The following is a 12,897-nucleotide window of genomic DNA, read 5'->3' on the forward strand; positions in this document are numbered from 1 at the left end:
AGCTTAAGTTATCCTTTTCTTCTCCCCAAACAAAACAAAGAGAACAGTTATGTGCCTTACAGGAACTGTGGTTTGTGATGTGTTGTCCACAGAGATCCCACTCTTGGAGTTCACGCATCCCGTGCATGCAAGATCAGATTCTTTTGAAAATCATTGTTCATTAGAACCATGCCTGCACCCTGAATGCCCTCTTGCACTCCAGAGCTGCGAGCATAAAGTCTTCACCCTGCTCAAGCCACGCATTCTGTTCCTTCATTGATAAGAATCCCATAGAAGTAGGACTCTGATCAGCAGGGAAGAAACCATTCTCTTCAAGTGAATGTCATGTTGACTAGTCACCACCAAGGAGTTGGGAGTAGGGTGAGAAAAAGGATATTTGGAGCCCTTGGCTGGAATTTTTCTTTTTTTAATTAGCCTTCATACACATGGGTGCGATGGTGACAGGAATCTGCTAAATGTTATGGGCTGATTATAGGACAGCATCATTGACAGGCAGTGCTAGTTTGCCCCGAGATGTGGTGGGGAGGATATCCACTTGGGAGCATTGGAGCTCCTGTATTTCCTCCAAGGGAACCTGTAAGGTCTTGGCTACACTCTTCATCAAGTCCTGAAAAACTTTAAATTCAATTGCATAGGATCGTAGAGAGGGTCTGATAGCTTCATGTAGAGAAGACTAGGATTTGTTGGAAGGAGATACTTCCTCATTAGCTCTTGGCTGCTATTTCTCCTTGAAGTTTTCTTGATAATGGAGGCTGCCTGGAGAAGAGACTCATCTTGATGGGCCCACTTACAAAAAGACACCCCATAGAACTGGTCACCACAGAGAGGCCTAAGGATTCTATAAAGTCCAGCGTGGTGGGACATAAGGGAATGGAGCAGGACCCCAGTACTGCCTGCCAGGGTTGGCAATGACTGGTTCCTGGAATGTCCTCCTCAGGGCTCATAGCTGGGGATGCAGGTTGGAAAGAGAAGGAAATCATGGATAAAGATGCTGGATTCTGAAGACATGTCCTCCACTGCATCCACTGGAGGAGCTCAAGGTGTTGGAACCAGCAGTCAAATCGGTACCAGTGGTCGAATGAGTACTGGCAGTTGGGTAGGCAGTGGCATCTGAATTGATACCAGTGACTGAGCTTTCATGGGCAGGAGCAGCAGTTCTGATTGATATGTTGCGTATATCCATACTGACAACATCATCTTCCCACATGCAACTTATGCTTACAGTCCTCAAAGGGTGGTAAAGATTGGACAAACAGTCCATGTGACTGGAGGGCTCCAAGGGGACACAGTCTGGGGCCTGAAAATTTCTTCTGAGTCCTTGTGACTGGAGGGTTCTGAAGCTCCTGAGAACTGTGCTGAATGGGACTGCCTACCGAGAGACTTCTCGGTATGCAGAATGGTAGCAGACCTTTTTGGCAGTTCCTGGCTCTTAGTAACAAAGGAAACTAAAGCCACAACAGTACACAGAGCAGGATGCAAGATTTCCTTAGATCTTAATCTCTGAGGCAACTTTTCCCTGTGCTTATAGTTCTCATCAGGGGACTGAGCGCCCCCCCATCCCCTTTTTTTTAGACTGTTTGGAGATCTTGGAGGTTGGTCTTAGGTCTTTGCTCACCAGGGCTGAAGCCAAAGATGAGGTGGTCACTGGGGTCCTCTACATGGCAGAGGACATGTGGGACCCCAGAAGTCCAGTAAGCAGAAGCTTAAGTTGTCCTCCGTCAGTTTCTGAGATCTGCTCTTAAATCCGGAGGGACCTTGCACTTTGATGGGATGTGGAACTCTCTGAGGCAGCCAGAATGCCAATGGGAGAGGGGGAAGGACCTATAACAGGTATGAATTCTGGGGTTTGGGGCATAACCTCCAGAAAGGAAGTTACAGTCGAAAAAGGGGCCAATAGATAGGAAGAGCCCAAACCAGGGCTGAAAAATTAAAGAAGGCACAAACTCGCGCTGGGAAAAGATGACAAAATTGCTGGAAAAGGGAATGATACTAAAAGAAAAAAAAAAAAAACACAGAAAAGTAGTGTGTAGCTAGAAAGTCAGCAAACACTGCAATGCTCCATTTCAATCCACAGGTGACTGAGAAGGAAGTGGAATGGTGGCAGGTCCACCCCTCCCTATATATGCTCAGCCCACAGCGTGAGGGAGTCTAGGATGTGAGATTGACCCACATGCACTGCTGAAAAAAAGTCTCCAATCACAGAAACATCGGCACACACACATATAATGTGGAAACAACATCTGGAAGAAGAGCTCTTTTTGTTAACGTCAGCCAGCCAGCACCCAGACTTTCAGGTCCAGGTGCAGGATTCAGCCATTGTTCTGCAGGATAAAATCCAGTAGGACCTGCATATTGACAAGTTCATGTGGTCCAAATACCAAAACTATCTGGCCCATGCTGGAACTATCACAATGATCTGACCCGCAGCCTGCTTGAGGTTCCTCACGACTCTGGGTATTGATGGAAAGGTGTACATCAAACCAGGAGTAGACAAAAATGAGAAAGGTGTCTGAGAGGAAGCCCAGACTCACACCTCACTTGGAGCAGAACCCTGGACAGTTGTCCACCTGTAGGAATCCCAATCTGAAACAGATGTTTAGGAAGACCACGGTGTTGAGGGACCATTTATGCTTTTGGATAAGTCTCTGCTAAGATGGCCTGCCAGTGTGATGTAGAGCTGCTGGAGTAATGTGATGATGAATGAACCAGTCCCAAAGATGTGTAGCTTCCTGGCACAGAGGAGAGGATCTGGTTCCCCCTTGCCTACTGATATAGTGCATCCCTGTGGTGTTGTCCCTAAGCACTTGTATTGTCTAACAGATGAGGGGCAGGAAATCGCTACACGCCAGTCAGATAGCCTGCACTCCAGAATGTTTGTATATAGGAAAGCCTCGTGGGCAGACCACTTCACTTGGATCTTCAAGTGGTTAAGATGGGCTCCCCATCTGAGCACAAGCATCTGTTTCTAGAGTCTTTGTTAGTTAAAGCACTGAAAAGGGTACACAACTGCACACCTGGGTTGGATACATCCACCAATCCAATGAGAATAGGGCTTCCTGAGGAGCTGTGGCCACCTGATCCACGCTGTGCCTATCTAGTAGTTATGTTGATCTCAACCTCAATCTTGAAAGGGCGAAAGGTGAAGTCCAGCATACTGTATGACATATCGACATGCTGACATGTGTCCCCAGAAGTATGAGTCCAGTCCTCAGTAATGTTATCAATGAGTCTGAAGTTTATTATTAGGTTGAACATAATCTGAAACTTGGGTTAAGGGAGGTACACTCTTGCCTACTTGGAATCTAAGAGTGTCCTGATAACTCCACAGTCTGAATTGTGGTCAGTGTGGATTTTTCTCTGCTGACCCGAAGTCCTAATCAACAAAGAGGTTTAGTGTCTTCTGAAGTGAATCGGTCACTTGTCGGGAGATGGGATGGTAGGGGATTTCCCCCATATCAGCCAGTCACCAGGAGGGGGTACACTTGGATTTCTTGTCTTCTCAGATGGGCAGCCATATATCTAACATGTTGGTGATCACCTGTGGGGCTATGGAAAGACCAAAGGGTAGGACTCTATTGATAGTGTGATGTTCCAACCAGGAATCTCAGGTGCTTTCTCTGAGCCAAATGTATTGAAATGTGAAAACAGGCGTCTTGAAGGCTGAGAGCCAAGCACGCTCCATGGAATGAGAAGAGACCATCACTACTGGGGCATTAGTACAGGACTTCACATTAAGACTTCTGGAGAAGTGAGTCTTAGGAGATGCTTTCTATTCTGTCTGGAAAAGGGGAAAAAATAAATTGGTGCTTGCCTTGGTCCAGGGAGCAGTGCTCTTTTTAGGCCCTGTCTAAATGCATCACTGATGCAACTGAGGCACATGTGCACCACATGTGGAATCTGTGAGGACAATCACTCAAAGAAGAAACGTGCCTGTATGTTGAATCCCTTTCCTCCATCACTTTTTAATCTCTCTTTTAGCAATGTATGATATGGCTCCATCAGTATCAAGATGCCACATAATTTAAAAAAATTATCTTCAACACCTCTGTGAGGTAGGGAAGTGCTATTATCTCCATAATACAATAAAATGAGTCAAAAAGAGACTAAGTTACTTCCCTAAAATTCATTCAAGAAATCTGCGCAGAGTAGAGAACTGAACAGAGGTCTCCAAGGTCCCAGACTAGCACCTAGCCACTGGACCATCTTTTTTAGAGGTTGTAAACTCTGACTGAGGGACCATGTCTTTGTAGGTATTTGTACAGCTCCTAACACAATGACCTCTCTCCTGCAGAAAAGCTCTACTTGCAGTAGGGAAAAGGAGGGCGAGAATTTTTTTAATGAGGTTCCCCTGTGCCCAGTGACCTCTTTCCCTCCATTATCAGGGACATCTCACCACTAAGGGCTGTCTCCTGGAGGGGGGGAAAAGAATCTACTTGCCGAAGCATAAGAGTCCTACAAGAAGGGACAGGCCCTTTTTGGGCTATCATTGTTTAGTTTGCTGTATGGTTCCACTACTTTACTTTGCATTTTTATATACAAAAGAGATCATTTATTAAAAAGATTTACAGTGTATATCATGAACATTTTAAAGCATTTCAAATTTCTCAGCAAATCACAGCTGCTGAGTGCTACTTTTATTGAATGAAAAAATACTAAAGAGTCTTACCTCATTGGACTATAACTAGAGGAAGAGAGAAAAGAATACGCAAACTATTGTTCAACTGTGCTGTAAATATATTTAGAGAGAGAGAAGAGCACCAAAGTTTTCAAACATGGTTCCCTAAAGTTCAGCAACTAAATTCATATTTATTTATTTATTATTTATTTATCTGCATCTACAGACCTAGTCTGATATTTGTAGATAAGTGACATCCACAACTTTCATTGAAATTACTATCAGATGTGGGTGCTCAACACCTGTGAAAATCAAGCCACTTATTTAGGTGCCTAAGAATTGGAAAGATACGCATATAGTATTATGCATATAAACTAACCTGCAGACACGGGCAGGAAAATATAGCTTCTGCCAGGACCGACAAAGATATTTAGAATGATCGATCACACGGATCCAGTCTAGCTCATCCATGGACACCTCAATATAGTAGGAATAAGACCTGTGGATTGCCAGAAATAATCATTAGAATAGAAGCAGTCAATACTCGTGAAATAACCTGCTTTCTGGAAGTTGGTGTCTATGTAAAAATATATTTTCACAGAAGGAACCCATATCCAGACTTCTGTGAGGAGACTGCATTGCAAATTGCTTTAAAAATAAATTTTGATGTAATCATATGTTAAAAGATATTTTCAGAACTACATAAAATGGTCAAATTCAGAATTCCCAGTAATAAGATGAGCTAAATTTAAAACCAGCACTGCAATTACTTCTACTGAAACATTAACAAGATATCAGAGAAAATTTAGCAGATCATAAATGTCAGCCTGAAACCCTTAACTGGAAAATGGAAGTTTATTTTGTGTCATGACATCTTTTTCATTGATTTTCTTTATCAGTCTTGACCTAGTTAGGTACAGTTGCCTCTCTTTCCATGTAATTTATCTAATCTTTTTTTGAATTCTACTGTTTTTTTTACTTAGTTGGTTCATATCTTGTTACAATTGGTTATTTATGCATTGACTGAAAAGTATTTCTTTAGAAGCTTTAAATCTGTTGACTTTCGGTGTTTCCAAGGGAGAAAGAAAAAAAACACAAATTCCAGTAGTCCTGAGTTGATGGAACTTTTGCTCAACAATAAAAGTTTAGCTTTTAAACTAACAGATCACGTCTAAAAAAATCAGTATACGTTATTGAAAGAACAATAACTGCACTTGAGATTATAAGTGAGTTTATTTGAAAGAATTAGTAATGTTAATATTTTTTATTCTAAAATAATGAAAGTTGGTTACAAAAATCCAGTGGCAGGGTGACAATTTACTGACTATATATTGTTAAAGACCTGGGAATAGTTTAACACAAGGATGGTCTACACTAGAAAATAATATTGAACCAACTACATCGCTCAGGGTGTGAAAAATCCACACACCTGAGCAATGTAGTTAAGTTGACCTAAGTCCCTATGCAGACAACACTAGGTTGACAGAATCATTTCAATGTAGAAAAGTTCATCATTGTTGTATATAAAATGTAATACTCTGTGAAAAACAAAAAGCATGAAAACTTTCCTCTTGCGTAACAGAATAAAGATATTTGCAAACAGCTGTATGATCTAGAGAACTATTAATAAAATTTAAAAAAAGCCCCTTCCTGATAGCTAGTATTAAATTGATATATTTTTGCTAATAGAAAATAAGGCTTGGAATTTCCAAAGTTATAGTGTCACCCAACTGTTAAACTTGTGTGCAATTTGATTCTTTAAGAACACGAAATAGCAAGAATAAAATATGAGGTAGGGTAGTTATATTAGTTAAGTGGGCAGTGATCATTCAAGTTTCACACATCTCCTTAAACAGGTCCCTAAGAACTATATTCATAACTTGGTAATTACCAATCTGAGCAATTTTATTACACATAAGTTACTGTCACAAACCTAACACAAACAGAAAGGTTTTTCATTAAAATGGTATTATTTTAACCAAAAGGATTCATTTTAAAATTCTCTTGCAGTATTGTGAACTGAAATACAAAAATATCATGTCACTGCAGGAGAACCAGAAAGTGAAATTGACCAGCCCAGTGTCATTATCTAAGTGCAAATGAGAAACGTAGACAGCATAAATGGAGAGAAATGAACCACTTGTTTAAAATGATTTGAATAATTTAAGCAGCTATTAGTAAAAGAAGGAGTTTTATATATTTAAAGCATGTGGATGACTAAAATATTATGCATTTTAATACTGCAAAGTGAACGTGACTTGTTACATAAATAACAAGTATGAAGCAAAAAAACCTCATAAGCCTATTCGAATGTTAAACATTAACATTTAAATTCAAGTTGTCAATGTTATCCCAACCATGATATGCTACTGAAACTGTGCAATTTATAGGCATTTAATAAAAGTTAATAATTCAATATTTTATCATTGAGGCAGGTCAGGTATAATCAGTTTTAATTTCTCTTAAATCAGGGTGACTTGTCACATACCGGCTATCTCTGTCCCAGAGTAGTATTCGTATGTGGTTGACTATCGATGGCTGACCTAGTTTAATTTCAATGCCAGAACGGCAGTCATCATCAATCGGGTGCCGCGAAAAACCATGATCCAAGTCGTAATTCTGTGTGTCCCCATCTAGCAAAGCAGACTTCAGCTCTCCTTTTACAACCTGGGCTCCATATTTCATAGTTGCAATGTTCTCACCTGGTACTAAAAGGGGAGAGAAAGAGTTGCTTACCCGTTATGATTTTACAGCACAAACAAATTAGCAGAGATGATCTGGTGGCTACACAACCCTTCAGGTTGCTTCAGGGCTGTGAGCGCCTAATCCAAAGGCCAACGAAGTTAATGGGAATTTATTGGCTCAATGGTCTTTGAATCAGGGCCTACAACTTGGGCCCCTTGTCTGCCAAAGCAGCAAAATCCAACCTTTTGTGGCCAGAATTGTGCCACAAAATCTAGTCTTATCAACACAGTTGGAGATAATGATCCTTAACTTCATTTGTAAAATACTGAGATATATGGTTGAAAAGTGTTGAGATAAAGTATTGTTTCTTTAAAAAAAATGTTTCTATCCCTTATAATTGCAAAGAAAATGCTGAAAATATGACCTGAATGCAAAATACTGTGTTGTCTTCCTGACTCTATAAACAGGCTGACAATAGCTTTAGGGTGTACATTTTCCCATTCATTTCAATGTGGTGTTAGGTCTAAAACCTAGATAACGTAAGTTAAAATGTTGACATTTTAAACAGTTCATTGACGAACATGTTAGCAGAAACACCCAGCTAAGATGCTGCCCCCATAATTACAAACAGCCTCCGTTGCTTCCACAAATGCCAAAAGTCCCACCTATCTTTTATCCACCTGTCACAACCTCCAGCTGGACCCACCCCACACTAATTTTGTACAACAGACTTTTATTGTCAATACAAATATTTACAAGCATATTGAAGACTAAACATGAGTGGACAGCATAAAAATAAACTGAACTTAGTATAACAGGCTACTGTTTCCAGTATTACTTAAGTTCATATTTAATTTTTCAAACTTGTTAAGATTTAAATGAAGCTGCTGCAGAATCCATGGAGCTTACTGCAAAATTTAGGTCCAGCTTGCTATTGAGTACATGGTGTCTCAGATCATAAGGCTGAAACATAGGTATTTATTGACAGGAGGAAGGCTTGTGTAGAACAAGGCAGCCTCTCCTTTGAGAGAATGTACATGGATCTGTTACAACCGTTGTCTTTCTATCCTGAACTGTTTGTGAAGTTCCTGGAAATCTGCCTATTCTCTGAAAGTAGTAATAATTAAGTGGGCTAACCATACACATTTCATGATGCATTATTTAATACTTTGAAGTGAATAGTTTTCTGATGATAGTTTACAGTTTAATTTGAACTTAGTACTTAAGGAAAAGCTACAGGAATTCAATTCTTAAAATAGCTACATTATTGACAGGGTGAGAAATCATGTGCTTCGGTGCCTGCTATCAAATGTTATCAACATGAATGCAGAGGATCAGTAAGGCCTGTAGTTTCCGAAGTGAAAAATCTGAAGGGACAGCTGCTAAAAAAAGCAGATTCTCATGATGGAAAGCTCATCCCTGCATGATTTAAGAGACCACAATACAGAATATTCTCTAAGAGTATTCAACATTATTCTCAATTGCAGGGTAAATATTCTGTGCTATGTAAGCATTACTTTATAGCACACAAATGTTTTAATAAAACATTTGCCAACTGTAAAAGGTTAAAACCTAATTCACAAATGATACAAATAATCTAGTACAATGGTGGAGACAGGTTCCTATTACAGCAAACACAAGTGAAATGCTTTCCTCTCTTTTCATACCTAAAATGTAAGCTCTCTGGTGCAGGGACTGATTTTCATTTTACACATTAGGTGCGCAAACAATGTAAAGGGGAAAAGAAAAAATCAGATACAGAATATTTTGAAACTAAACAGCAAAACTATTATTTTTATTACAAAATTGGCAATAAAAATCTGACAGATGTCTGCATTAAAGTTTGATTAATTTTTAGATATAAGGTTCGGCAAATGGTTTTTCTTGAGGAAAAATTAAGCATTTTGATAAAAATGCACTCTGCTGTAATTTACATGCTGAAGCAACATCTAGACTATGTGGAGTTAACATATTTTCCTGATTTCCATTTAATGTTTGTCATCACTGCCATTGGAATTCTTCAGAAAAAGAGCAAATGAAAGTTAGGAAACTATTCCAGTTATATTTTTCATTGCTCTTTCTGCCTCCAGGTCAGATAAAAAATTCACTCTCACTTAAAGCAATTTCAGATATTCCCAAGGTGTTGGTTTAGGCATTTTAATTGTATAGGCATTTTCCAATTAGTAATATACCACCCATTTCTACTGGTAAATTATAAATCCATACATAGGGCCCTACCAAACTCACAGTCCATTTTGGTCAATTTCACGGTCATAGGATTTAAAAAATAGTAAATTTCATGATTTCAGCTATTTAAATCTGAAATTTCACAGTGTTATAATTGTAGGGGTCCTGACCCAAAAAAGAGTTGCGGGGGCCGGGGAGGGGGTGGAATTGCAACGTTATTGGGGGGGGGTTACAGTACTTCTATCCTTACCTCTGCACGACTGCTGGCAGTGGTGCTGCCTTCAGTGCTGGGCAGCTGGAGAGCAATGGCTGCTGGCTGGCAGCCCAGCCCTTAAGGGAAAGCCACTGCCAGCAGCAGTGCAGAAGTGAGGATGGCATGGTATGGCATTGCCACCCTTGCTTCTGTGCTGCTGCCTACAGAGCTGGGCCCTCAGTCAGCAGCTGCTGCTCTCCAGCCGCCTAGCTCTTAAGGCAGCAGTGCAGAAGTGAGGGTGGCATGGTATGGTATTGCCATACTTACTTCTGTGCTGCTGTTAGCAGGGCGCTGCCTTCAGAGCTGGGTGCCTGGCCAACAGCCACCACTCTCCAGCCACCCACCTTTGAAGGCAACGCAGAATCAAGGGTGGCAATACCATAACGCCCTTAAAATAATCTTGGGACCCCCTGCAATTCCGTTTTGGGTCAGGACCCCCAATTTGAGAAACACTGGTCTCTCCCATGAAATCTGTATAGTATAGGGTAAAAGCACACAAAAGACCTGATTTCACAGGAGGAAGCCAGATTTCACGGTCCATGACACATTTTTTCATGGCTGTGGATTTGGCAGGGCCCTCGCCACAGAACAGTTGCATTTTGAAAGTCCATCCTCAACAAGTTTAAAAAAATACTGATGCTCACTTAGCATGCCCCTGTAGTTGAGGTCCATGTCCCGACTTTCAGAACGGACTTTAATGGCATCCAGAATGGCATCAGGCGACAGCAATCCAGAAGGTCTTACAACATTTAGTAGCTCTGTCAGACTCATCAGGGGTAAGCGTACTGCCTGCATGATTTCAGCATGATTCTCCTTGGGGTTATGTTTACACCAGTTCATCAAAGCCTGGAAAATATCCTTCTCAGGTGCTGCAAATGAATCCCTCAGCACAACATTTAGAAGAGCAGCCTAAGTAGAGAACATCCAAGAAAATTCATGTCTAAAACATAACAAAAATTAACAGATCTTTAACTAGTAGAGCTATAAAAGTTTTCAAAACTTGATTATACTAGTGGGACAGTGACTCTGCAGACAAACACCATAGCCATTAACTGCCATTAAATAGCTTACATGTAGCCAGGGCATTAAAAAGTACTTAACTGAGAAAAGGAATTTTGGTCAGGATGTTGGTTTAATACCTATCTAGCAGATGGCACCTCTAACAGAGCAACATTCCCAAAGGAGTGAATGCCCTGCACTGTCAGATCAAAGTATAAGCCAAAGTCCTCATACTTGAACCCTAACCTTCTTGGTCAGAGACGAAAACACTACTGGCTCACTATGATACTCTTACTGAGCAGCCTCCCTGGCCTTTCAGTTTTTATTTTGAGTATTGTACTCAGTTATAGCTTCCTTGCTTTTACTCATTTTAATCACTTATGCAAGAATTCTAGGTTTTCTACTTACGTAATGGGTTATGATTGTACCACCACCACCACAACTAGGCTTAGAGTGTGTAAGTGTGTTAAGCCACTCAAATTAATGGTATCTTTAAATTCTCGGTTCTGATGGGTCAAGGAGTAAATAAAGGTGATTTTTAGATTTGGCAGTATAGTGGGCTGCTAAAGTAAAATTTTGGTAGCACACCTCTGAACTTATGATCTAAGCTATATGATCACTGGCGTGAAAATTAGATGCAGGTTTTGTATCACCCACTCCAAGCTCTTTCCCTCCTCCTTTCTTTTTTGGGGCCAAGCTGGTAACTGCAGAAAAGATTCACGTAACTATTTCCTGGACAGAAGCACAAACACGCACCTACTGCAAAATGAAACCAACCAGAATTGAACAACTTTTTGCATTTTCACTTTGCAGACAGTATAAGTAGGAATGAGCCTTAGAACAAGGAAGTCCTCCTGCAGCACTGGTTATCCCACAAACTCCAGTTACTGAAAGGAGGTAGCATGTTTCCTGGTCAATGGAGTCTGCTGATTTGTTCCATTCTACACTGATGTTATCCCCAGTGCATTCTTAGTTGACATATAATATCTGGCATCAAGCAGTTAACAGTGAGGACTTAAGTGTCAAAAGGGAGCGGAAGCAATTATAGTCTCCTTTGTAACAAGATACCAAGTTAGTTAGCTCTGTAAGGTCTCTGGTCCCTATTCGTAGAATAAATGTTCTCATTAAACCTGCCAAAAAAGTCAGTGTATTTTTTACAGTAAAAGGGACTTGAAATATTTTTCATACACATTTTAATATCCCTTTATAAAAACACATTGAAAGCTTGAAACTGAAACTTGCATTCTTACAAAAAAAATTCTGCTACTTCACATGTATGCTGGTTTGAGTGCTGGGTTACTGGTACTGAGTTTTGAGGCAGATGAAACAATATGGGAGCATTTACTGTAGAAGAAAAGACATCTAAGACTAAATCCTCTGGTGCAGTGTAGCCACTTGGCATTGTAACATCGATGTATCCAGCCCAGAAGGCTCACTCTAGTGCAGAGAGAACAGGAGTACTTGTGACACCTTAGAGACTAACCAATTTATTTGAGCATAAGGTTTTGTGGGCTACAACCCACTTCATCGGATGCATGCAGTGGAAAATACAGGACGATTTTATATACACAAAGAATATGAAACAATGGGTATTACCATGCACACTATAATCATAGAATCATAGAATATCAGGGTTGGAAGGGACCTCAGGAGGTCATCTAGTCCAACCCCCTGCTCAAAGCAGGGCCAATCCCCAATTTTTGCCCCAGATCCCTAAATGGCCCCCTCAAGGATTGAACTCACAACCCTGGGTTTAGCAGGCCAATGCTCAAACCTGAGAGTGATCAGTTAAGGTGAGCTATTACCAGCAGGACTGTAGTTTCCTCAGGAAGTCAGTGGTGTCTCAAAGACAGCTAGGAGTGCTGGTAGCGTAGAGCCTGAGGAGGGAGTCTACATAGCCAGACAATCCTGCTGTCAGGGTGCCTGCTCGGGGTTCTAGGGGTGTGTCTGTGCGGATTTGCTCTTGTGCTTTTTCAGGGAGTTTCTTGAGCAGATGGTGTAGTTTCTTTTGGTAACCCTTAGTGGGATCAGAGGGTAATTGCTTGTAGAATGTGGTGTTGGAGAGCTGCCTAGACACACCCCTAGAGCCCCGAGCAGGGGTATTCCATCTGCTACCCAAGATCCATAAATGTGGAAATACTGGACGCTCTGTCATCTC

General features: G+C 40.8%; 1 protein-coding gene across 2 annotated transcripts in view; it reads right to left on the bottom strand.

Annotated features, from left to right (window-relative positions):
- The window catches only part of BTBD9 (BTB domain containing 9), a 290,025-nt gene that overhangs the window by 247,855 nt on the left and 29,273 nt on the right, over window positions 1–12,897 (bottom strand). For both annotated transcript variants that reach the window (XM_074949106.1, XM_074949108.1), the window contains exons 4-6: window positions 10,385–10,649; window positions 7,104–7,323; window positions 4,995–5,114 (exon numbers count right to left, since the gene is read on the bottom strand). In XM_074949106.1, the coding sequence (XP_074805207.1) occupies window positions 4,995–5,114; window positions 7,104–7,323; window positions 10,385–10,649 (605 nt within the window). The remainder of the gene's footprint in view (window positions 1–4,994; window positions 5,115–7,103; window positions 7,324–10,384; window positions 10,650–12,897) is intronic.

This window comes from Natator depressus, chromosome 3 (assembly GCF_965152275.1).
Source record: "Natator depressus isolate rNatDep1 chromosome 3, rNatDep2.hap1, whole genome shotgun sequence".
NCBI lineage: Eukaryota > Metazoa > Chordata > Testudines > Cheloniidae > Natator > Natator depressus.